General features: G+C 46.8%; 1 protein-coding gene across 1 annotated transcript; it reads right to left on the bottom strand.

The window, feature by feature from the left end:
- Positions 1–5,916: 5,916 nt before the first annotated feature.
- Positions 5,917–15,025, bottom strand: MYF5 (myogenic factor 5). Its single transcript, XM_063134710.1, has 3 exons — positions 14,476–15,025; positions 7,687–7,762; positions 5,917–6,652 (listed from the first exon to the last, which is right to left on the bottom strand). Exons 1-3 carry the CDS (start codon positions 15,022–15,024, stop codon positions 6,459–6,461), a joined length of 819 nt encoding a protein of 272 aa, XP_062990780.1. The 5' UTR covers position 15,025; the 3' UTR covers positions 5,917–6,458.
- Between the last annotated feature and the right edge of the window lie 10,743 nt (positions 15,026–25,768).

Genomic DNA, 25,768 nt, shown 5'->3' on the forward strand with positions numbered 1-25,768 from the left:
CTTGCTATACTTAATCACATTGCATTCATCTTTCATTGAACAAGCCCACAGTAGTTTTGCAATGATCCTAGATCAATAATACCTTGCCCTGACTCCAAGTAGAACTGCAAAGGCTGTTTAAGTAAACAGTAACCAGTAATCAAGAATCAACGTGGCAGGTATCAAAAACCTCAGATGTAGACTGCTTTTCACTACCCAACTCAGGTTTCAAAAAGGAGATGCCGGTGTCGTGTAGTGGCTAAAGTGTTGGACTGGGAGTCGGGAGATCTGGGTTCTAGTCCCCCACTTGGCCATGAAACCCACTGGGTGACTTTGAGCCAGTCACAAACTCTCAGCTCAGCCTACCTCACAGGGTTGTTGTTGTTGGGATAAAATGGAGAGGAGGATTATGTATGCTGCCTTGGTTCTTTGGAGGAAAAAAGGTGGGATATAAATGTAAAAATAAATAAATACATAAATAAGCAAAATAAGTTTGTTTGGGTTTTTTTGAAAAAAACCTATTTCTGAACAGGGTTACGAGGTCCAGGCCTGGAGATGGGCATGTTTTTCTTTAAGGCTGCAACCCTATGCACATGTACTAGGGAGTAAGATCCACAGAACTTAGTGGGATTTACTTCCCATGCAAATATGCATAGGATCAGGTTATACGAGTTATAGGAATGTGATAGACAAGGACATTGCTAATGAAATTTTTCATTCTATGCAAGTCTTACTGGTATTAGAATCAGCTATAAGGCAGGTAAGAGTATATCTGCATAGTATTTATGTTCAGGAAATATATATGTACCAATGCAGTCCTTACATGCTTGCTGGTGCTATGGCCTATGTTAGCCCCTCATCAAACCACAGATTCAAAGCAGACAATTGTGGGACCAGTGTTGGAAGCGGGGGGGGGGGGGGTTGTCCTTAAAAACGGAATTACATTTCTATACCAACCAATAGCCAAAGCTCTCTGGGTGGTTCACACACATTTTAAACCATAAAAAGTTAAGTTTAGTTGTCTACACTGAAATTCTAAATGGAGCATTACAATGGGGAGGGCTCAGCTGGGGGGCGGGGAAGCTGGAAAATATACCTTCAATATATTGATCTTTTGTCAATGTTATAAGGAGAGAGAGAGGGAGAAGGAAAGCGGGAGGGAAGGAGATGGTGATGTCAGGAACACTATCCAATGGATTCTATTAACTTTTGTGCAACCATGGGAATATGCTACTTCAAATTGCAATCGATACACTAGCAGCTACAGGGAATCCTATTGGCTTAACATACAATGTTAACTGGGTGGAAGTCATTCAAATTACCTGCAGTAATTGACTCACAACTACACATCTCATGTTCAATAACTGATGAACTGGAAATGATTATCTTAACAGTAGGCAGAATTATTTCATCAAGAAGCAAGCATTTTCCTAGAATACAATCAGTTCAGCAGCTTTTACAAGCAGTCTCAGGAACACTTGTAACGTTCTCATCAAACAAGAGGAAGGAAATGATTCCATGGGAAAATGCTACTTTCTGTGACAAACTGGAAACATTAATTTAAATTTGGAGGACTGGATAGGAAAGACAACTGATAACTCAGGGCCAGCTCTACCATTAAACAGGGCTCAGGCAACAGAGTCTGGTCTGGACTACCGTTGGAGGGGCAGTCAATGATCTATATGTTTTCCAGCAGCGACGGGCTCCATTTTGGATTGTCTGCCTTGGGTATCATAATGTCTGCTCACAGCACACAACATGCGAGTTCCTGAGCACAGATTGTGAACATTTGTTGTGTGCCTGAATGTTAGCTGTATAATGATGTGGTGAACTTTGGCACTCACACCATTGCACGAGCTGAACAAAGCCTTGAGATTTCATGGCACCAAAGAGCTCTAGTTGGCTCTGTATCAGTCTCCCAACAGTAGACCCAATTGTTCCCACAGCTGCTTCAGGCATTCTAAAACAGGTGCTTACTTACACACAAGGCAGGAGGAATTTAGCATATATTTCATGCCTAAACTTGCACACAGCTTTGTTTCAAAAGTTTTAAAGTAAGTGCATTTTCAAAAAATAGAACTAAAACTCATTGTATTCCTCCTGTCAAATCACCAGAAAAGAGGAGAGGTGGGGGAGTGAAAGTGTTTATATTTTACACTTTTGCTTTGCTGATCAAAGAGAGCTATTGGAGCCTGGGTCCAGAAAATGAGAGAAACGAAGTGCATTGGATCATACTTTTGCTTTTACTTCAGCCTTCCCAGTGTGGATCCCAAAGATTTTGGCCTACAGTTCCCACCTATCCTATCCATCACAGCCAATGATTAAGAGTATCAATGCTAGTTCAGTGATCAATGGCAGTGCAATGATAGAATGATCATAATTCAATGATCAGGAGCCATAGGCTGAAACATCTGGAAGAACCCATTTTGGGGGACGGGTTCTATAATAATCATTGGTAACTGAGTGAACAAATTTTCAAATTACTAAGTTGAAGTGGGTGTTACTTTTTATTATTATTTTTATTTAATATCCTACCTTTCAAGGAGTTCAGGGTGGGTGCAAATGGTTGTTCCCCCTTCTCTGTCCTCACAACAATACTGCAAAGAAGGTTGGATTGAGAGATAGTGACTGTGTTTTATTTGAACCTGGGTCTCCCTGATCTTAGCCCAAAATTGCCCCACACCAGCATGCAGTGGGGATGCATTTGATACCCATGGATATTATGTGAATGGCCAGTTTTCCTTACTACTGATTGTTAGACCTAGTTCCTGCTGAGTGTAGGGTGGGACAAACAAAGCCAGACAGAGGATCACAGCAGTGTACCCAAGGTGCTGAGAACAACAAGCAAGCCTAATCCCAAAGCCTTTGTAAGTGTTCAGACAGAGTAACCAGGCCAGAACCAGCCACTTAAAAGGGCTGGGTGAAATTCTATTGCCCCCTTGTTGTAACACCTGACCCTCTTCAGCTGGCAGCTGCAATAGCACCTTCTGGCCATCTGCAGTGGAGGCACTGAAGTGCAGGAGGGAGCACACTATCAGCTCTCATCTGCCTAATTATGATGGGGAAAAAGAAATGAGGTCCTCCTGCCAGGGTCCCTGTCTCAGGATGACTGGTGCTTGACCCTGTGAACCTTTGCTTTCTGTACCTAACAATGAGAAAACCCCAGTCACACATAGGATCCTGATTGCTGCATGCTAATAATAGCTCAGGAAATAATCCGCATGTGAAGGTACTTCCAGACACTGGGTTGGCTCCAGACTTAACTTAGAGAAGACCCATTGAAAACAATGGGATTTAAGTTAGTCAGGACTAACAAGTCCAAGTGATTTCAATAGGGCTGCTTTAAGTATGACTAAATCTGGATCCATCCCAAGGCTTATGCAATCACTCTGCTTCATTTATGCAATTTTCCATTTGTAACCCCCCTAGGTTTTCCCACTGTTTCTTCCATCTTTTTTTCTTACCAGACAGAGGGAAAGATGGAAGAGCTGTACAATGTCTTCTGATTAGAGCCCTCCAACCGGAACCACCTTGAGGATAAAGCCATATGTACCAACAAGTCTTCTCTCCCAAATATAAAATAAAAAAGTTCCCAGAGTCAAGGCTTTTAGAGTAACAGCACATCACAGCATCCGCATGTCCGGAAATCCAACATATTGGTTTCTTCCATGGTAGAAAATGCTTCCCAGATTGACATTCAACGACTCACAGCTGTTTCGGGGTATTAAGTCCTCTCCATCTGAAAACATTTGCCAACACAAAAAGAGAGGGGCTGACCTTCCTTACGACTGGACTCGTCACATGCCAGCTTGCCAGAAAGAGGTGTACATTACGAGCATGTGATCTGTCAGGGGTTACAGCGCATACTTTGATCAAAGGTCATTTGCAAGGTCACGGCAGTGCAAACTGAAACAGTGGATTTTGTCAGCCTTCCCCAACCTGGTGCCCGATAGATGCCCCATTATCTCCAACCAGCATGGACAAGGAGCGTGTTTATTTACATACCCATGAATGCTGTGCTCTAATTAATGTGACACAGCTAACTAATCTTGTTGCCTTCAGCCAACTCAGGGTAAGAACCACTAACAGTGGCTGGAAACCCTGCTGTGAAACCCACAAGGTTCTCTGCTCCTCAGGGATGATCCTAAAATTGAACATTTCTAATCAATTTTGAAACCATCTTCTCACTTCCATCCTATTAAAACCAGTTACTATGCTACGGTTCTTCTACCCACAGCAATAGGATTACTCTCATCCTTCTATAGAGTATGATGACTTGGTTCAGTTAATGCATACTGCTGAGACTCCTTCTAAGTATCCATTTATGGTCAGCATTAGATTGCACTCTGTGTTGAACCAAATATAAAATGCTAACTCTGTAATCCTATGCTTACTTACCTGAGAGCAAGTCCTATTGTTCTCAATAGGTTTTACTTCTGAGCAAATCTATATTGCAGTGTGCTGCAACAATGCAATCCTACACAAGTCTACTTGGGAGTAAGTCCTATTGAATTCAATGGGATTAACTCTGAGTGGATATAAACCCCATTGAAAAAGAAAGAGACAGTTCTGAGCAGGCGTCTGTAACAAGGATGGGGCATGTGCAGTGCTCCAGAAGCTATTGGATTCCAACTTCCATCTGTGCCAGACCAATGGCCAGGGGCAAAGGGGTTTGTAGTCCAGCAACATCTGCTGGGCCACTGATTCCCCACACCTGCTGTATAGGATTGCACTGTAAGGATAAGTAATTACTACTGCAGGTGATTTACAAAATTTACACTGTCTGTAGAAGCAGAAGGATTGTGGAAGAGGAGATAAGCACTTCAGTGCTGACATCAGTAACATCAAGACGAATCACAGAGATGAAGAGGAATTGTACATATAAATCAGACACTGGAAAGGTATGCAACTCCCATCATCCTTCACTATGTTGGCTAAGGTTCATTGGCCTTGCAGTGCAGCAACATCTGGAGGGCCACTGGTTCCCACCTCTGGTATAAATTGAGAACTTTTCTGTTGTGATATTTCACCTGAACAAGTCCTATGCTCTATCCAGCTTCTTAGCACAGTTCAGCTCTGCTGGTCTCTGAAGGACAGCTAGCCATCATACAGCTTAATGTGCATGCCCTTCATAGAATCAGTGCTGTTGCATGCTCCGGGCATTGAGTTCCACAGGGATTAAAAGTGCTTTGAAATGTTAGGCTATGTGCCTTTCAAACTGAAAGAATTAAATATCATATCAAAGAGTTCCTCATAACCTCATAACTCAAAACTGTGCCAGGGGTCACTTTACATACCTTGAACAGATTTTTAAAAATTAATAAGGCATTTACCGTCATCATCATCATCATTTATTGGAAGCAAGACTAAAAATAAAACCAGAGCTGGATTTGCATTCTAATTATCATCCACCAATTTGGTCTGAAGAAAGCCCACTATGCATGGAAATAGTACAATAGAGATTCAACACATGTTAGGGTGTTATTTGATTTCTAAAGGCTTTTGTGTAAAACAATACCTCTAAGGCAGTAAAGGCACTACAGAGAGAAGGCTAGAAGTTTGGAAGCCTGAGAGCGTCATCAGACAGAGGTGGGGGTGGGACGGAATCGCGGTTCGCTACTGTCACTTCGTGTCCCTGTTCCTATACCCCGATACTTCCTCTTTCTACTGGGAGAAGAAAGAGAAAGTAAACAAAGATCACGTTGCCCATTCCGGGGCCATTTTTATCATGCCGCTTTTCCTGCATGCAGCAGGAATTGGCAGCATATTCCATTAAAAAAAAGATGTATTAAAAGGGGTCCATTTTGTGACGGAAAACAGGCAAGAAGAAGCGGGAGGCATGCGAGAGGTGGGCGTAGTCATCTAAAAGACGTGTGAACATCCATAAGTGGGAAGTAGTGAGTGTGCTGAGACAAAAAAAATCAAATGTCTCCCCCAAGTGGTAAAATATAATAAAACTAAATTTGCTGTCCAATACCAAACTCAATCTCGCCTGCTTAACAGTGGAGCTGCCTGGGTTTAAAACTCTTTACATGCTGTATTTGGCATATAAAAACAGCAGACTGCTGCAAACAGTTCACTTCTCATCAACAGGGAAAGGACACTTATGAAAATATAATTTAAATTCTGCTGGTTTTTTTGGGCATCCCAAAACATGGAGCAGTTTCACATCTGTCCCTGTCTCTGGATGTGCCACTTCCATTCTTGACAATAACTAAGATATTACTGTGGTACAATTTAAAACTCCAACTTATAGTACATAATCTTTAAAATGATTGTTGTTTGGTTAAATATAATGTTATTCCCCTTGCAGAGGGGAGGCAGGGCAAAGGTATTTGCAAATATGCACATTTTAAAGTGACTGCTCCTCTATATACATATTTGTGATCCACTGGAATTCCGAGGGCCTCGTATTTCAATGGAGAAGTCTCTGGGTTGCCGTCGGGAGCCCTTCTCAACGTCCGAGCCGGTTTCAAATCTCATAGTACATGATAGATGAGCTTGGGGCAAGGGGTCTCTGGAGTGCCTGGCTGTGACTCAGCGCCGGCACTGGGAGAGAGGGAAGCAGCGTCTTGTAGGGAAAGCCCAGCTTGATCCGAGGAAGAGATTCTATCCACTATGCTGGATAAACAATCTAGGCTGGAGAGGGCCGTGCTGGCTTCTGAGGAATATACTGGGGAAGGGAGGAAAGAAAGGCATTCAGTGGAAAAGAATCATACAATCATACAGCACTGCTACTAGGGCTAGAACAAAGGGGCAGCGCCCAGAGCATTGCAGCCTATGGGCCCCCCAAGTGACCACGCAGAGAGTGATGGCAGCAACGGCTGCTCCAGCAGGGGCCTTACTAGGCTTTACAAGATTCGGAGGCCCAGGCCCATAGGACACAAATCTGCATCAAATCTGCATCTGCTCATTGCCATGCCTTTATGTACAGTTAGAAATAATTACTAGGATTTATTTAAATTTCACAGGAGGCAAAACCAGCCAATGCATTTCCAATCCAAATTGTCTCAAAGAAAATAAGTTCTTCAATTAATTTGAACTCTGGCCCAGATCATCCTGAATCAATGGGAAACATCCCCACCACCAAGCTGAAGATTTGTCTGGGGGATGTTTCTTGTTGCTGGATGTGAGAAAGGAAGAGCTAACTCTTCCCTCCCCAGATGCAATCTCCCCTCCACATGGCAATTAAATTGAGAGAAAAGAACCCTTTTGGATCACCAATGGACACTCAAGAGCTCTGTGGAAGAGACCTGTGACCTTGGGAAATAGATTTGGGTCTAGCCACGCCCTTGAGCATGCGCACTTGGGCTCACTAGGACTGTCACTGGGTTACCCCAGCCTCCTTTCTTTTTATATTTAAAAAGGGGAGGACAACTGAGCATGTACATGGTTACAGTTGCTCATGTTGTTGTTGTTGTTGTTGTTGTTGTTGTTGTTGTTGTTGTTGTTATTATTATTATTATTATTATTATTATTATTATTATTATTTTGCCTTTTAAAATATATTACCCTTTTCTTTTTACAGCAGTGCTTATTCCCAAGTGAAATGTGTTAAGCATCAGGACAGGAAAAGCAAACTCCACTTTATTCCTCTAACTATGATGGTGGTATGATTTAAGTGAATTTGAATTGCAAAATAACAATTGGGAGAAGCTCTCCATTTGGACACCGCTAGTGCTGAATAGAATGGACTTGGAATCTTACCGTTTGGGAGATCAGAGCAGTAGACATTGTCGTAAGTGCTGTTTCTCCTGGACCACATGGGGCTGTTGCATTCAACCTGAAACAGTCAAGAAGAGGGGGATTCCACAGCTATTGGCTGCCACAACAGTTATTGCTTCTATTGCATTATTCAGGGGCACAAACAAAGACAGCAGGCTGTGGAGACTTACGGTGTCATCAGAAGAGCATTTTACTACACAGTCGTTACTGGGCACTCACATATTTTCGCGGGTCCTATTCACGACAATGTCTGCATCCTGCATGCCTCCTGCCTCTTCTTTGCGCGACAAAAAAAGACCCTCGTAAATCTGAGATGGAACTTGCCGCTATCTCCTGCTGTGTGCAGGAGAAGCAGCATGGTCAAAATGGCCCACTGAATGGGCCATGTGCACATTGTTGACTTCCTCTTTTGAAAGAGGAAGTAATGAGAGACAAACGCATAGGCAGAGAAGTGACAGTAAGGGAATGCGATTTCCCCTTGTGTGATGATGCTCTTAGAACACAGGAAGCTGCCTTATCATGAGTCAGACCATCCTCTAGCTCAAAACTGTCTCCTATGCTGACTAGCTGCAGCTCTCCAGGACTTTAGTCTTTCCCAACCCTACCTGGAGATGTCAAGGATTGAATATGGGACCTCTTGCATGCAAAGCAGGTGCTCTGCCACTGAGCTATGGTGCTTCCTCTCATTGCACTCCCCAGTAAAGGTTTTCTTTGCAAAGGAGCTTTTACGGATAGACTTTGCTCATGGTTTGACTGATTGCCATTTCTAGATTCAGAAGGGGTTTTCTCCTAATGGTTACCGATGACCCTAGGACATGAGTATGGGGATCCTTGGTTATGTGTTCTCCAGAACTGGGGGTGGAGGGTTGTTTGAGGGATCCAGAACATTGAGCTTTGATGTTACCTTTTTGTTAGAGCAACTCCTTTCCAGAGGTGTAGTGGTGGCAATTTTGGAGGTGCAGGCATTCGTTATCACAGTTCCCATCCCCCTCCATCCCCAGGGTGGTGAGTCCAAAAATGCAGGCCATTGTGTTGAGACATATCAACACACCAGTTCTAGCTGTTTTCATCTCCACCGAGAGCAGATCATTTGCAAAGCTAATGAGTCTTAATCACCCATTCAAGACCAAGCCACCACAAAACACGGTCCATCATTACAGTCAGGCTGGGAAAATTAATTCCCCCTCAACTATTGTGAGAATTGCAGTGAAGGCCAGGGAGAACAAGGAAGTAGGGGGGAGGGGGCAGATTATATCAGCCTCCCTGCTTATAAAAAAGTTCTGGGGCTGCATCCCTATGAGACCTGGCTCCACTACATCACCACAACATTCTGACTGGGGATCCTTCATGGTAGGATTTGTCAAAAGCTGGCACTAGAAGCTCTTCGGCAATTTGTTTCCAAAACAAGAGATTTTGCCATGTTTAGTTTACAGAGCCACCCAACTTGAAAGCCCTGTTCCTAACCCCTGGTATATGGTTACTCAATGGAATGTTTATGTACTCGGAGACTCTCGCTCGCTCGCTCTCATGCCACATGTACAAGATCTGAGTCCTGACATTAATAGGAGTCCTGGTGAGCCGGACTCCACTTTTAAGTCTTGAGCATCCTACCTTCCAGCAGGAAGTTACTAGAAGGCCTTCTTCACTTTAAGAACACAAGAAGAGCCATGCTGGAACAGACCAAGGGTCCATCTAGTGAATTGTTGCAGTAGTAAAACAATGGAGTTGGAGTAAGAGTAGTAATAGTTGCAAAACAAAGGGTTTGAAATATATTCAGTGCAACAAGTTGCCTGCATGGCCTTTTGTTTCCTCCAACTATGTGATTCTGTACTAATAGTAGTAATAATAGAACTGACATAAATGCTACTAAATTGCTACTAGTTCCATAAGTAGTAATGGTAGTTTTGGAACATATTTAGTCAAATCAAACAGTAGCACCACCTGGGCCGGACTTTGGGGCAGATGTCCAGGACCCCACAATGCAGGGTGATGCCCAAATGCAGCAGGGCTGATTTAATACATTTTGAAATAAGTGAAGTAATACCTATTACCATCTAAAGTGCCCCCCATAAGACTAAGAAGTCCAAAGTCTAAAATTACTTAACAGCAACACTGAAATCAGATGGGTGTTAGGAACTGTACTGAACCTGTTCTGAACAGAATATGTCCATGTGTGCCCTCTGGGGTGGGGGTGGGGTGAGGTGGGGCTAGTTTGTCCCCCTCCAATCCATGCTAATCAGACCCTCTGGAGAAGCCAGCCAGAACAAGCCCAATTTTAGAGGTCCCCTTTGGCATGCATCCCCTCCTCCAGCCTACTTCCTTCAGAGTGATGGGAAGGAGGGGGAACCAAGGCCGAGCAGTGTGAAGCCTTCCAAGTATGCATGTGCTGCGTTGACCATGAAGAATGGATTGGAGCAAGAGAAAGCTGCCGCCAGCCAGGAAAAGGACACTTTCCCAGGGCTTAAAGGGAAGCGCATCAAAGCCTGGCACATCCAGAGCAAAGCAAAAAGAATGTGGCCACAACAACACACCATAACGTGTGTGTGTGTGTGTGTGTGTGTGTGAGAGAGAGAGAGAGAGAGAGAGAGGGAGGGAGGGAGGGAGGGAGGGAGTTAGTTAGTTTCCCCTTCAGCAATGAAACAATGCCTGGGAGAAACAAATGCCTCATCTCAGTCTTCAGAGGTGGATGGTGGCGATTCAGGGGGGAGGGGGAGGCATTTCCACCCTTATGTTGCTCCTGATGTTTACATCTTTGTTTGATGGATGGACGTCCAATGGAAAACTCAAGCAGTGAAATCCTCTAGATATTTAATCATAATTGAACAAGTTCCATGGGGCTTACTATGAAGAAAGTGTGCATAGGATGGTGCATGCTCTCATGCAAAGTGGTGCATGCACACATAGAGACACATTGGCCCTGTTCAGAAAACACCTAAAACCATGGCTTTAACCATGGTGAATAAGGCTTTTTGGCTTATTCACCATGTTTAAAGCTGTGGTTTAAGGTGTCTTCTGAACAGGGCCACAGAGTGGTATAGTGGAGGGGGGAGCACATGGGAGCACAGCTCTTGAACTTTTTTTTCAGAGCAGGAGCAATGAGGTCATCTCCCACAGCCAGGGTAGTTGACCACCCTTCAGTGCTCTGGCAGCTGAATGAGGGGATAAGGAGGCTTTCAAGTTTGATTATCGTATGTGACAGATTAGCACAGAGAAAGTCGGGGAATGAGAAAAACAACAAAGCAAGAGTCTGGATACTGCTTTCCTTTTCACGCTAGCAATTTAAAGGATAGCACTACTTGAATTTCCGCTGGCCAAAGATAAGCTCCACATGTTCTATAAGTCAAACCTATACAGTCAGAAGTTGGCACCTCTGAGTGCACCTTCCAGGTAGAATGACCATATGAAAAGGAGCACACAGCTCCTGTATCTTTAACAGTTGCATTGAAAAGGGAATTTCAGCAGGTGTCATTTGCATGCATGCAGCACCTGGTGAAATTCCCTCTTCATCACAACAGTTATAGCTGCAGGAGCCCTGTCCTCCTTTTCATATGGTCACCCTATTTCCAGGTAACTATGTATAGGATTGTAATCAGGCTGATCCTAACAAATCAGGGATTCTCCTATGTACTGCTGCTCTTTGGTGTATGTGTGCAGAGACACTGTGATGAGGAGTTCTTGCACTTCAGCTAGGGTGACCATATGAAAAGGAGGACAGGGCTCCTGTGTCTTTAACAGTTGCATAGAAAAAGGAATTTCAGCAGGTGTCATTTGTATATATGGGGAACTTGGGGAAATTTCCTCTTCATCACAACAGTTAAAGCTGCAGGAGTCCTGCCCTTTTTAAATCTGGTCACTCTAGTATAGCTCCTGCACCTTTAACTATTGTGATGAAGAGGGAATTTCACCAGGTTCTCCATATATACAAATGACACCTGCTGAAATTCCCTTTTCTATGCAACTGTTAAAGATACAGGAGCCCTGTCCTCCTTTTCATATGGTCACCCTAACTTCAGCATTTACCAGTAACACTAACACTGTCTCTCTCACACACACTCAGAAAAAGAGAGGGGGAGATTTATCCAGGGATGAAGAAGATATCTCCATCAGATAATTACACGGGCAAACTCTCATAAAAAGTAACCTCCCCTGATTATTTTGAAGGACAATAATAATCTAAGCACTGTGGCATGGTTAGAAGTACAACCCATCCACTTCAGAGGAACGTTTTACCAAGAAAGCATGCTTAGGACTGTAACCCATGGCTCCCACCATACGCCCATTCACCAGGAGGAGGATTTGGATTTTAAAAGCCTTTCACTTGGATCCTAAACAAGGAAGCCTTTTGGTGTCAATACACTTCAAAGCAACGTTTTTTAAAGACCTGGGTTAGGTGTGGGGCTAATTGCCTTCTGAAAGTCTGACCAACATTCCCAACAACACAATTCCAGGCACATTTTCTCAGAAGCAACTCTCACTGGGTTGAATGGTGTTTCCTCCCAAGTAAATATGTGGATCGCAGCCTTAATGCATTTACTGTGGAAAAAGTCACATTGATTCCAAATATCACTAAGGGCACAATCCTATGCATGCTTAGACAGAAAAAAGTCCTACAACTCTCTGCATGTCTGGATGGTGAATGCTGGGTGTTGTAGTACTTTTTTCTGTCTAAGCATGCATAGGATCGCACCCTTAATTTTCAAATAAATTAAGTGTTTTGACTCCACTTCTTGTGGTTTCACTTTGATTGCCACAATGCACAATTTTCTCACTCTGAAAAAGCATCTTTGCACTTCGGTGCTCTGCATAATTATGAGGAAGTCAGTCCACCCCACCGCAACTTCGATGTAGCTTACTCCCAAGTAAGTGGCCAGAGGGTTGCAGCTTTAAAGCTATCTCAGGCCTTTGGCATTCTGCAAGATTCCTCTGAAGGAAATATGAAGGACCCATCTCCCCCACATCAATACTAGTCCTTGTTAATAGTTACAACTTTAAAAGTATAACCTAATGCATGTCTACTCAGCAGTAAGTCCCACTAAATTCAATAGAGCTTACTCTCAGGTAAGTGGTCATAGGATTGTAGCCTGAAATTTACAATATCTTGCATTACACAGCCAACAGTCAATTTTATTCTGACCCAAATCAGTCATTCAAAGAATCAGCACCAAAATACTTAATATATTACTTTTTTCAGAATTTCTCCCTCCCCTTCATCTTGACCAGCAGAAACAATATTCACAAAGGAGCTCTAAGTTCAAATAAATTCCTACTGGGCCATAAGCTCTCAGTAGACAACCTTAGCATGTAGACCTATACACACTGTCCTGGGAGTAAGCCTCACTGAACTCAAGGAGTCTTACTTCTGCATAGACATGCATAGGGTTGTGTTGTTATTTTGAAGTCAGGGCCCAAACCGACATTACTTTGAATCTGTGTATTGCAGCTACATCTCTCTTTCCCACTCTTTCATTTTTACTCTAGAGTATGGGCAATCTGGATCTTAAAAGCCCCCTGCCCCCCCCCATGTCAGGGTCCCAATCTGGATCAAGGGCCCTGCATCTACTCTAGAGTAAAAAGAAAATGCAAAAAAGATGTCGCTGCTAAACACAGATGCAAAATAATATCTATTTTGGCCCCAAGTCATAATCTAACTGAAATCTCATTGCTTTCAGTGGGAATAGGCTAAGTAGGGTTTAGATTTTACTCAGAGATTCCTTGAACATGTGGCTGGTCTTGCTGGCTTTGTTTCAGTATCAGAAAGTCCCAACACAATCTGGAGTGTAACCTTCATTTCGCCAGGAGGTTTAGAGATGCACTTTACTCACTTAACCTGGTGCTAGGAAGCTCCCCGGGGTATTTTTTCAATACATGTCCCCTAACAGGGGGGGAATGTATTGGGGAAGCTAGGGGTGGCGAAAGCCGACAGAAAGCTCTGGCGTGGGCTGGTCCATGAAGTCACGAAGAGTCGGAAACGATTGAACGAAAAAACAGCAACGGGGTAGGGGGGGACGGGGACGGGAGGACATGCATCCCTCCCCCATGTTGCTGGGCTGAAACTCCCCTGCCGGGGATTGTTGACCTTTTTTTCTATCTAAAGATGTATAGAATCCCATGGCTGGAAGTTTCCAATTCGTGTTTTGATTCCCCTTCTTTGTGGATTAGGCTGGACTGCCACAGCCATTTGGTCAGCTAGAGCTGATGGGAGCTGTAGTCCCAACCACATGACGGGGACACACACACAAATATTTTCCCCAGCCCTGCTCTCCCTCACACCGCCCCCTCCCAATCTACTGGTCGCAGCAAAGTCCTACCCCACCCCACCCCACCCCGTCACTTCAAACCTGAGGATGCCTGCAGCAGAGGCCGGTGGATCCAATGTCAGTGGACCTGTGAATCCACTCTGGGTTTCCATCAAAACTAGTCAGGATCCTAAAGGGCTATTCAAGATGCTGAATCCTTTTGGGGTGGGGGTTAGGTTCAGTGCCTTGGAAAGCTCCTTTTGAGTTTTGACTGGTTGTGACCAAAGCCCACAGTGGATTCACAACCTCGCTGACATCAGAGCCACCAGCCTCCGCTGGATGTGTGACAGCTTTCCCTCGAGATGTGAGGACTGCAACCCCCATCACCACCAGCTACCGGCTGGCCATGCCTGCTGGGAATGATGGGGGCTGCAATCCATCCATCCGGAAGGCCCCGGGTTTAGGACAGCTGATCTAGGATTTCTCTCTCCCAGCGCCGACTCCCCAGCCGCGAAGTGCTGCCTGCCTGGCTTACCAGGCCGTCGGAGCAGCCGCTGGAGGTGGGGCTGGAGGGCTCGGAACAGCTGGGCCCGGCGGCGTCGGGGAAGCGATAGTAGTGGTGGACCTGCTCGCGCAGCAGCTCCTGCAGGCGCTCGATGTAGCGGATGGCGTTGCGCAGGATCTCCACCTTGGGCAGCCGCTGGCTGGGCTTGGCCGCGCCCGTGCAGCGCCGGAGGGCCTCGAAGGCCTGGTTGACCTTCTTGAGGCGGCGCCGCTCGCGCAGCGTGGCCGCCTTGCGCCGGTCGCCCGTGCTGGCCTTCTTCTTGCAGGCTTTGCAAGCCCACAGCAGGCAGGGCCCGGCTTGCGGGTGGCCCGTGGGCGCCCGCACGTGCTGCTCCTCGCCGTCCGAGCCCCCTCCGGGCAGCTCGACCGGGTACTGCGGAGGCGGCCGGCGAGGGTCGCCGAAGGAGGCGGAGGCGGCCATCCGGGGCGCGAAGCCCTCCTCGGCCAGCTCCCCCTCGGGGGAAGGCAGGCAGGGCGAGCCGTCGAAGAAGAAGGATGGGGAAAACTGGCACAGCTCCATCGTGGCGCCTCCGGGCTCTGCGAGCGGCCCAGGGCCGCCCGGGACGCTTTATAGCCGCCGGGCAGGCGAGGCGAGGCGAGGCGAGGCTGGCCTCCCAGTGGCCGGCCACTCGCTCGGTGCATCATCACGACCCCCCTCCTGGGGCGGGGGTGGGCCGCCTCCCCCCCCCCCGGCCTGCCTCCCATGAGGACGGTCCGCGGCTTGCCCGGCTCCTGGTGGCTCCTGATTGGCTGTCGACGTTTTGTCAGGGCAGAGATCCAGGCGGTGCGATTAGTAACACTTCGGAGGTCAGAGTAGCGGGGAAAACAAAAACAAAATACAGCGGGGGCAGGGGTGGGGTGGGGCGATTTCAAAGTCCGCCCCTCCGAAGAGAGTTTCGCGAAATTCCCTGCTAATCATGGGTTCGACCCTGTGCAGGTTTACTAGGGAGTAAGACACACACACTGGATCGCTCCCAAGGATGTGTGGCTTGGGCGACATGTTCTCAAGAAGGGGCACATGGACTAGCCACATCAACAATGGCAGGTAGCCGCATTATCATTATTATCATCATCATCATCATCATCATTATTATTATTATTATTATTATTATTATTATTATTTTAATGCAGAAGGAACAGGGAGGTGGTATCTGGGAGACGCGGGGCGGCAAACAAAACATCACAAGGTGCCACACTTAGTCCTTAGAAAATGATTTCCCTACTATTACTAGAGTCGGAACCAGATTTCGTCATGCTTCGAGTAGAAGCATTAAAAACCAATGGGAGTCAAAATGGTCCTTACCGACTTCTCTCGTGGATTGCAATGGGTCTGCTCTAAACATGATTGAATCTGTGAATCCAACCCATTGACTAGTGATAAAGGTCCTTATCTTCTCTTACAGGAGATGGTCGTCGTCATCATCATCATCCCACCAACCTACACTTTTCCAAAGGCTCATAGCCGGGATTTCAATGGGAGAGAGTTAAAGAACCCGCCAGGCTTCATTCCTTTTCTTTTCACTGAAAATAGAGGGAGTGTTAAAAGGAGTATTAGCTGGATCGCCCTCAATGTGGCTTTTAAAGTCACTTAAAACACCCAGGACTCCCCGCCCCTGCTTCCACAGAGCCACGGTCCTTTCTGGTCTCTCTCTCAGCCCTCTCCTTCTGGCTTTCAGTTCTCCCCTCTCTCATAGTCTGATTTTCTTCGCAGCCTCCGTTGGTCAGGAGGAGGCTAAAATGCTGCATCCGCACCGTTACAGATGCGTTCCAGCTGCTAGTGCCATGGCACCTCCCCCCCTCCCACCTGCCCCCCAGCTAAGTGTAAAATTTCTAGTCCCACAAAGCTTGGGTAACTTTACACAAGGCGGTGACAAAAGCCTCCCAGAGGCCCAAACGATTAAGAAGTTTTGGGGGAGGGGTGGGGGTCATGTTGGTAATGAAAAGGCATTTAGCAGGCGTTTGCCAAGGCCCCTGGACCCTTTGGCCACAGTCAGATGGGAGCTTGTTAGGAAAACAACCGATTGGCTTTCGCTAGGCAATTAACCGCCTTGGTTCTAACCGTTTCCAGCCATGTTAGTCTGTTGCAGCAAACATAACAACAAAGTGTTAAGGTTACAACGGCTAAGATTCACTGCCTGATGATGGGCATGAGCTTTCGTGGACTAGAGTTGAGAATGAGATCCCTATGGGTAGTGATGGGCAAACAGTGAAGCCAGAGGGGGAAAAAATGCATGAAATACATTTGAGAAAAGCAATCTAGTTCAGCACTCTGTTCACACAGTGGCTGATCAGCTGTTGACCAGGTACGCACAAGCAGGACATGAAAGCACCACCACCCTCCTGCCCATGTTCCCCAGCTTACTGCTTCTGATACTGGAGGTAGCACATAGCCATCAGGACTATTAGCCAGTGACAGCCTTCTCCTCCAGCAATTTATCAAACCCCCTTTTAAAGCCATCCGAATTGGTGGGCATCACCACTTCCTGTGGTAGTGAATTACATAGTTCAATTATTCTCTAACCTGGAGCTCTTCAGAGGTGTTGGACTACAACTCCCATCATTCCCAGCCAGCATGGCCAAGGTTGTGGAAGGTTGAAGTACACCCAGTGGCAATGACATAGTTAGCAGTGGAGATTCACCCCCCGCCCACCCCCAAAAAGTTGTGCGTTTGTACTTTTTACATTTCATGTTTTATTTTATTTTATTGTCATTTTTATAATTTTCATAGTCGCCTTTCAGTCGGAACAGATCACGCAAATGAAAACTTAATGTAAAAGCTTGAAATCCAGCTTGAAAACTCTGAAAGCATATTTAAAAATAAATTAAACTTTTCCCTCTGCCCTGGCTGTTTTCTCCCCCACCCTTTCTGCAACCTGCAGCTCAGAGCAAATCAGGTTAACTCTTTGTGCATCCAGGAAAGCTTAATGCCATAATAAATTAATGTGTTTGCCTTTACAGTGCAGACTCTTCGTTGTTTTTCTTTTGAACCGTTCGATTTCTCAAGACGGTAATCAACGGGAGTTCCCATGGGTTGGGGATGAAAAACCTTTGCCCTGCCCCCCCGATGTTGTTGGATTCCAACTCCCATCATGCCTGACCAGCCAGCATGACCAATGGGAACATAAAAGAGGCTCCCTGATGGATCAGACCCAAAATAGGTCTAGCACCTTGAATAGCTCCTTTAGCTTTCTGACTGAAACCCAGAATGGATTCACAGCCCCACCAAAATCAGAGCCACCAGGCTCCATTGGTACATATTGGTACAGTTTTACTCTACCCTGTGCCTGTTTGGTGCATTCTCTTCCCCTTCTTATTGTTTTATTATGATTTTATTAGACTGTAAGCCTATGCGGCAGGGTTTTGCTATTTTATTGTTTTACTCTGTACAGCACCATGTACACTGATGGTGCTATATAAATAAATAATAATAATGAGATGTCCATGCAGGGCTTTCCAGCCAGAGGTCTCCAAGAAGGATCAGGGAAAGCACAGCCCTATCCCCCTCAGTCTCTGAACATGGAAGTTCTATTAGCTGTAGTAGCTAATCACAATACCTATGATTCTTGGGCTTAAATCAAGTTCAAACTGTTTTGGAAAATGTATGGTGTAGACCTGCCCAACATCCCCTTGCATTAGAAATCACATTGGATGGGATTGGGCTGCTGTTCTGCAAACCTCCTTCCCCTACCTGTGCACACCTCCAGGTGTGCTGGCCTCCAGCTCCATAAGAACATGCTAGAGCAGTCCAAGGTCCATCTAGTCCAGCATTCTTTCAAACAGTAACCAACCAGCTGCCCACGCGAAACCCTCAAACAGGAGTGCACAGCATCCATGTTCCCCAGCAACTGTACATAAACATACAGCCTCTGATACTGAAGGTGGCATAGAGCCATCAGGACTAGTAGCCATTGATAGCTTTATCTGCCATGAATTTGTCCAATCTCCCTTTTAAAGCAATCCAAATTGGTGGCCATCGCTACTCCTTGTGGAAATGAATTCCATAGTTTTATGCGCTGTGTAATGAAGTTTTATCTGTCCCGAATCTCCCACCAATCAGCTTAAAGGGATGAGCCTGGGTTCTAGTATTATGAGAGAGGGAGGAAAATGTTTCCCTATCCACTTTCTCCACACTCATTATCCCCAGCCATCCTCATGGCCAATGCACAGGGAGGAGAGCACCAGTTGAGGAAGGCTGGTGGTTCTTAATTGAAAAAGATGAAACACACCTAAAGTATGGCCGTGATGGCTGGGGATGATGGTAATTGGATTCCAGCACATTATGAGGGCACCCCATTGGGAAAGTCTGAGTTCAATGTACAGAAGGAGAACTTCTGGATTTCTGCTAGACAGCCAGTGGATCCATTCTCTCCTCTGGTCTTGGTTTGAGAAGGAATCACCCGCCACGCCAGGCGGAGGAAGACATTGGAACAACTTGCCTGGCTCACGATTTTGAGTTCTCATATTCCGCAGGGGCGAAAATAGAGGCCCGCTTTGCCTGCCGATAAACGTGCAGCTCGCCTTTTCAGCGCACTTTCTCTGCAGATGTGTCCCGTCTGGGGGGGGGGGGCTTAGAGGACCCTTGCGGCAGTGTGTTTGTGTGTGCTGCAATGGCCGTGTTCCACTCTCTATTCCTAGCAGAAGGACCACCAACAGTGCCGTGGGGCGCCTGGAGGGGAGCTGGGTTGTTGCTCAGTGACCTCAAGGGGCACGCAGCAGGACTTGATCCGACGGGAAGCGCAGTAGGTACAGCGGAAGAGAAACTGTGCGCAAGAGCGAAGAGAGCTGCTCAGAACTGGCCTGAGCACTGGAATCGGGAGTCGGTGAACTGGACGGTGGGGCTCGCTGCCCTCGGGTGTGGTGGAGGACGCTGCCCCAGCACCAGGGTTTAAGTACGAGGAGTCCACTCTGCTTCTGTGGGTGGATTGGCGGGGAAGGGGAGCATCTTGTCTTCCACCTCCCACAGCAAGACATCAGGTGTGGCAAGCTGTCATGGGGATGGTGGTTAGTGTGGAGAGGCAGTGTGACATAGCAGTTAGAGTGTTGGACCAGAACTCGGGAGTTCCAAGATCCCCACTCGGCCATGGAAACCCACGGGTGACGGCCTCTCAGCCCAACCTACTTCACAGGGTTGTTGTTGTGAGGATAAAATGGAGAGGAGGAGGCCCATGCAAGAGGAGCAAAGGCAGGATATAAATGTAATAGTAATGCAGATCTGACCATTGTGCCTTGGAGGGAGAACATGCACGACCCCTGGCTGTTGTGCACATTCACCTGCCGTTGCTCAGAATGAGCACAAAGGAAGAACACACCGGGACGACCTGTGGATGTGCAAAGTCTCCGAATGACGTTAGCGCAGAGTTGGACAGTTTAAGCAGGGTGTTGTATCCGATGTCAGCGTAACTTTTACGTCCCTTTCATTTCAGTGGGTCTACTCTAAGTAGGACTAGCGATGGGTGCAACCCGGGGTAAGGTAATTTCCTATCTTTCCGAGCCATTATACATAATTGGAAGTTGCCTATAGCACTTCCCCCGACTGCGTGGGTGCTGCGAGCGTGTGTTGGCTCCCCACCATTGCAGGTGAAGACGCTCGAGGAGTGCCTTCGTTTTCTGCTGTTGAGTAACAGCGGTGATGTTCTCCAAGGGATTTTGGTAGCCCTCCTTAAATGTTACATCTCACCTTCTTTGTCAAGAGCCTTTGCGGAAGTCCTAGGCTTCTTTCTCCTCCATGAAGGAGGCCGTGGAGAGAAAGAGAAATACCGTCACTCAAGCAAATGTGTAATTAGGATCCCTTCGAGGGGCCGCTTCCCTTTTGGTAAACTGATCTCCAAACAAATTTGCAAACCGTCCAGCCGGGGAGAGGAACTAGAGAAGTGGGGATTGGGAAAGCAAAAGCACTTCTGGGAAGGAACCCGGCACGACTGAGTGAGTGAAAGGCTGCACATGGGATGTAGAAAGCCAGCCAGCCAGAAGTTTACAAATTCCCACCGGGGATGGGGGGGAAAACATCAGGCCGTTGTTTCCGCCAGGAGGTCGCTGGAGAAGTGGGGTCTTGGGGTGGGTGGGAACCTGCTTCCGTTTCAGCGTCCACAGCAATGGGAAGTCAAGGGCGAACGTGCCCTGGTATTAATGGTGGCGATTGCACGAGGTCTCCTTGAGATCAAGGCCACCGCTCCTTCGGAAGAACTTGAAGCCGGCCTACTTTTTGCATCTGTTTCAGCGGCAGGATCAAAGTCACGTGCCGCGGGATTTAGAAAACTTTTGGAAGGGGGCGGGGAGAAAAAAAAGGGGGGGCGATTTGTATTTCTTCAATGAGAAATACGCTTTGTATTTCTGCAGTGCGGGACGGTTAGTTCCGTATAACAAATATTCACATACAGCAGAGAAAGAAGTGGGTGACAAAACTGGCGAACGTTTTTCGCTCCATGCTTGGTCAATAAAACGCAGTTGGACCCTGGGGTGGGAGGAAGAGGACTTCTTAGGAAAGTGGCAGACAGCCGTTATAGACGTGCAAAGGAGGGTTTGGGAAAAGAAGAAAAGGGCGAAAAACACAGGCGAAAGTTCAAGGAGGTAAGAGTGACATACACACATATATGCACGCGCCTACATAATATATGATAACCTACTCCGACACGGGGCCTTCCAGATGTGTTTGACTACAAACCCTAGCATCCATGGGCACGCTGACTGGGGATGATGGGAGTTGTCCCACCCATCTTACTAGCCTTCGCCCAAGCGGATGCCTTCCTGATGTGTCGGACTACAAGCCCTATCATGCATAGCCAGGAAGGCTTCGGGTGAGAGTTATAGCCCAACACATCTGGAAGGCACCGGGTTGCGGAAGGCTAGCGAGCTGGATGGGACCCCAAAAAATAAATTCTCGGGTGGTGCTCCTCCACCTCTAGGAACCGCTCCCCCTAAAGCCTCGTTTTCTCCATCCCAAATTCGTGGGCCTGGAGAGGGCTGGGCAGCCCCGGCCTGCCCCCAAGGCTCCCTCTGGGCCATTCCGATTCCCTCTCCCCGCCACGCCTGGCAGACGCGTTTGCGCCTGAGCGCACCTATGTCAACACAGCGCGACCTGCCCCGGGCCCAGCAGCTGCAGAAGCCATCGGCCGGGCCTGCCCGGCGAGATCAAAAGCGGTCCGCCTGCTGGAGCCGACCGAGCAATGCGCCAGGCCGGACGGGGCCTCCGCAGCCTGCCGGCCTGGCTAGCAGTTCGGAGAGAGGGCGGCCCTCTTCCCTCAGCCGGGCGCCGCGGCTGCGCCCTAAGGCCATTGGCTTCTTCGAGAGGCGCTGGGCGCAGACAAGGCGGCTGGCGTGGGTTCGCCGCGCCTTCTTTGCGGTTCCGAGTCCTCTTGGGTTTCTAAGTTTCTGATGCAGCCTGGGTAGGGCTTGTTTTGGGGACCAGCCCAATCCGCCTTCCAGGGGCTCATCAGGAGGTTGCCCCCTTCTTGGCGGATCCGCAATCCAAGCGTTCGTTTTGCACGCAACTCATCTCCAAGGCGGAGCGGGAGGTGTATCCATCTCTTCTACTGGGAACAAGGGTTTTGAACAGTTCTGTATCTCAAAATCGACCATCCTCAAATTACAACCGATCCACGGGAAGGTCGGTTCACACATACACACACCTCCAGAAGTGGCTGTATAGTACCGTTCGGCCAGGCTGTGGGTTCTATCCCATGTTAGTCCTACGTAGAGTAGGCCTGTTGAAATGAATGGTATTTCAGTTCGATTATCCTGTACTATAACCCTGGCCAGCAACTAGCTCTCAAATGGCTTCCCTCGATCTTTCACAGTGGATACAAACAAAAATGCAAACCCTTTTATCTCGAGGGACAAACCAATTTCGAAAAGAAGTCAAAGTCCAGGGGTGGGCGGGGCGAAGGCAAAAGGGGCGGAGCCAAACATATCAACGTATTATAGCTTAAAGCTCTGATTCCTGGTAACTAAATCTTAGGAAAGGCATTTCAACCTTTTAGAATGGGAAAAACTAGTAAAAGTCAGGAAAGCCCCATAGACTGGCTGGGAGAAAGAGGGTGGGGAAGGTTGTGTGGCCATCTAGGGAACCTCTGGAGGTGGGGCATTGCAGTTCTTGATTTGTGCTTGTGATCTCCCCAGAGGTATCTGGGTGGCCACTGTGAGAAACAGGATACTGGACTAGATTGAGCATAAAAAGAGCCATGCTGGATACGACCAAGGGTCCATCTAGTTCAGCATTCGGTTCACACAGTGGTCAACCAGCTGCCCATGGGAACACACAAAGCAGGACCTGAGTACAACATCAGGTCTTTGGTCTGTGAGCGAAATGGCCATGGAGAAGAGAGAAGATCCCAAAGGAACCCAATTTTCATTTGTGCTTTTTTATTATTGTTACAATTCTGAACTCCTCTCCCAGCCCATGATTTTGTTCAGTTTACAGTAAATGGATGGTAATGGCTCAAGGAACAAAATCAGAGAGGCAGCAATTTCAGACAGCCCCCCCACTCCAAAAAATGCTACTCATCAGATTTTGCTGCCTTTGGACAGGGAAGGAGAAAGAATTCCAGGTGAGAGGTAGGCATGGCTGACTGGGAAATGCTGGGAGTTTTAGGGTTTTTTTTCCTGTCCGAACATCCGTAGGGTTGAGTAAGTTGAGAAAACTTACTTACTTACTTGGGAGAAAAAAACCATCAAAGTCCATTAGGATGATGAGAGGGTGGGTAGGAGAAAATGCCACCCTGAGCTCAAGTGCCCTCCCCTCCCCACAGAGTAATCACAGCTACACCCTACACGGGATCACAGAACAGGGTTTCTAGGTCAACGGCTATGAATTTGACCAAGGCCAGTCTGACCCAAGGCCACTCTCGTTTCAGAAACTGAGCACAAGCTCGTTGCAGTGTCTCATAGGTCAGAGCCCAAATGAATGAAAGGAGAAGACTGACTCTGGCTACCTGCTCAACAGCCTTGCTCAGCCTGGTGCCCTCCAGATCCCAGGTGGGAATCTAGTCCAATGCATCTGGAATGCTGTGGATTCCAGAGAAAAACTTCCTCCTTCAAATCTGCAGCCTCGCACAGATGGTTAAAGGGAGTAACAGTGGCAGTGCAATCCTATGCATGTTTACTCAGAAGTAAGACCCATTGAGTTTAATGAGACTTACTCCCAGATCAGTGTGCACAGGATTGCAACGTAAGCTGAGATTCATGTTATGTTGAACACAATGGACATGGGCCCAATCTTGGAATGATGGCTGGTGTGATTGCGTGGGAAGCCAGGAGGCTGTCTACAGTAGGGTGACCATGCGGAAAGGAGGACAGGGCTCCTGTATCTTTAACAGTTGAATAGAAATGGGAATTTCAGCAGGTGTCATGCATACAGCACCGGGTGAAATTCCCTCTTCATCACAAGTTATGGCTGAGCAGCCCTGCCCTCTTTTGTATCTGGTCACCTGCTGAAATTCCCTTTTCTATACAACTGTTAAAGATACAAGAGCCCTGTCCTCTTTTCCATATGGTCACCCTAGTACAGGTAATAAACATCTTCCTGGCTTCCCACGGAACCAAAGCCACCATCTTAACAAGGCAGCATCCTCAACAGCTAGAAATGAACTCTAGTACAAAGTTCATTCTAACTAGCATTCAAGCCACAAACAAACAGATCTGGGGATCATGGATCCTAGCCCGGTTTGTTGCCCATCGACGCTCTTCTATAAAACAACCTTGTTTTATGGTTCCCCCTCCCCCGCAAGGGTCTTCTCAATTCTCTCCTGCCAGTTACCCGCCCCCACCCCCGCGTCAAAAAAACAGAGAGGGACGGAGAGAGGATCTTCCCGTTGATAAAAAATAATCCGTGTCTGTCTGAAGTGAGCCATACAGGTGAGCTTCTCCGTTTCAATAAACCTGAGCGAGCGAGATCGCTTTCATTCGTTCTTAAACCCGGCTCACTTGGAGGCCTCCCTCTTTCTCTCCCGGGGAGGGGGCGAAGAAAAATAATTAAAAATAACAATAATCTCCTTAGATCCAGACACAACCCAATGCTTATCTATCTGCAGTGCTTACCTCGTTGTTTTTTGTGCCCCGACCGCCGTGTTTGTTTTGGCTTTAGACTTAGGTAAAGATTATCATTATTAATATCAAAGCCAAACACTTTAATTGCAAACATACCCAGGGCGCCTTCGTGGTAGCCACCGAGGTCGCAGCCATTCCACCGCGCTGAGGGTGGGGTGGGGGGTTGTTTAATGAGAAACCTTCTTGAAGGTCCCGCTTCCTACTCCAAACAATTTCTCACGTTACTCTGCTTTGCTGGAGAGGACATGGAGGGAACCAAACTCCTTGGGTACGGCTAAAATATCAACAGAAACGTGATCGAGGGAAGGGGGGTGTTTTCTGGCGGCAGTGTCTTAGGCTATGATCCTACGCACACTTACTTAGGAGCAATCGCCAGTTTACTAGTGGTTCTTACTTCCGAGTAAACACATATAGGATCCCACTGTTAAGGGTTTTAAGGACTGAAACTCCTGATCAGAGCCAGGAAAACGAACTCCGATGACAGATTTGTCTCCTTAATGCACTTAGACTAAAATCCTATAATAAGTTTCCTGGGTGTAAGTCCCATTGAACACAGTGGAGCTTATTTCTGAGTTGCCATATATTTGATTGAACTGTTATGCTGCGATTCTATACCCACTTACTTGGGAGTAAGTGTCATTGAATTTAATAAGACTTACTTCCAAGTAGACATGCATTGCACTGTTAAACTTGTTCAGCTTCCACAACATAACTTTTTTAAAAACAACAACACCCTGCAACAATAACAAGCATTAAGCTTCTTAACCTATCCTAAAATATAAGAATTGTTGGTATGAAAGAGAAGCATTTGATCACCAACTATATTTTCCCCACAGAGAATTATGTATAGTTTAATATAAGAATTTAGAAATCTGAGTGCATAGCAAAAAAGGATTATAAGACAGGATTTACTTTACATTTAGAGTGCAACCTTAAACTCAAACACTTAGGAATACACCACATTGACCTCAATGGCTATTAACTTCTGAGTAAAAGTGTGCAGGAGATATTGCAGCATGAACTAAAATCAACAAAAAGTTTTGTGGCAACTTAGAGACTGACAAATTTATTCTGGCATACACCTTCTTATGCTTCACTTCATCAGATGCAAGATTCATCCATGTGAGCTGAAATGTGTGAATGTATTACCTCTGCAATTTAGATATAACTCTGCATGAATGCATAAATTAGGTGAGGTTCTTTGGCACCAACTTTACAATTAA

Source organism: Elgaria multicarinata, chromosome 9 (genome assembly GCF_023053635.1).
Source record: "Elgaria multicarinata webbii isolate HBS135686 ecotype San Diego chromosome 9, rElgMul1.1.pri, whole genome shotgun sequence".
NCBI lineage: Eukaryota > Metazoa > Chordata > Lepidosauria > Squamata > Anguidae > Elgaria > Elgaria multicarinata.

Coding starts and splice junctions, on each gene's coding strand:
- MYF5 (XM_063134710.1), bottom strand. CDS start 15,024: ATGGAGCTGTGCCAGTTTTCCCCATCCTTCTTCTTCGACGGCTCGCCC. Junction 7,763..14,475: donor GCGGCTGCTCCGACGGCCTG/GTAAGCCAGGCA, acceptor TGACTGTTTCAG/GTTGAATGCAACAGCCCCAT. Junction 6,653..7,686: donor CTGCTCTGATCTCCCAAACG/GTAAGATTCCAA, acceptor TCCCTTCCCCAG/TATATTCCTCAGAAGCCAGC.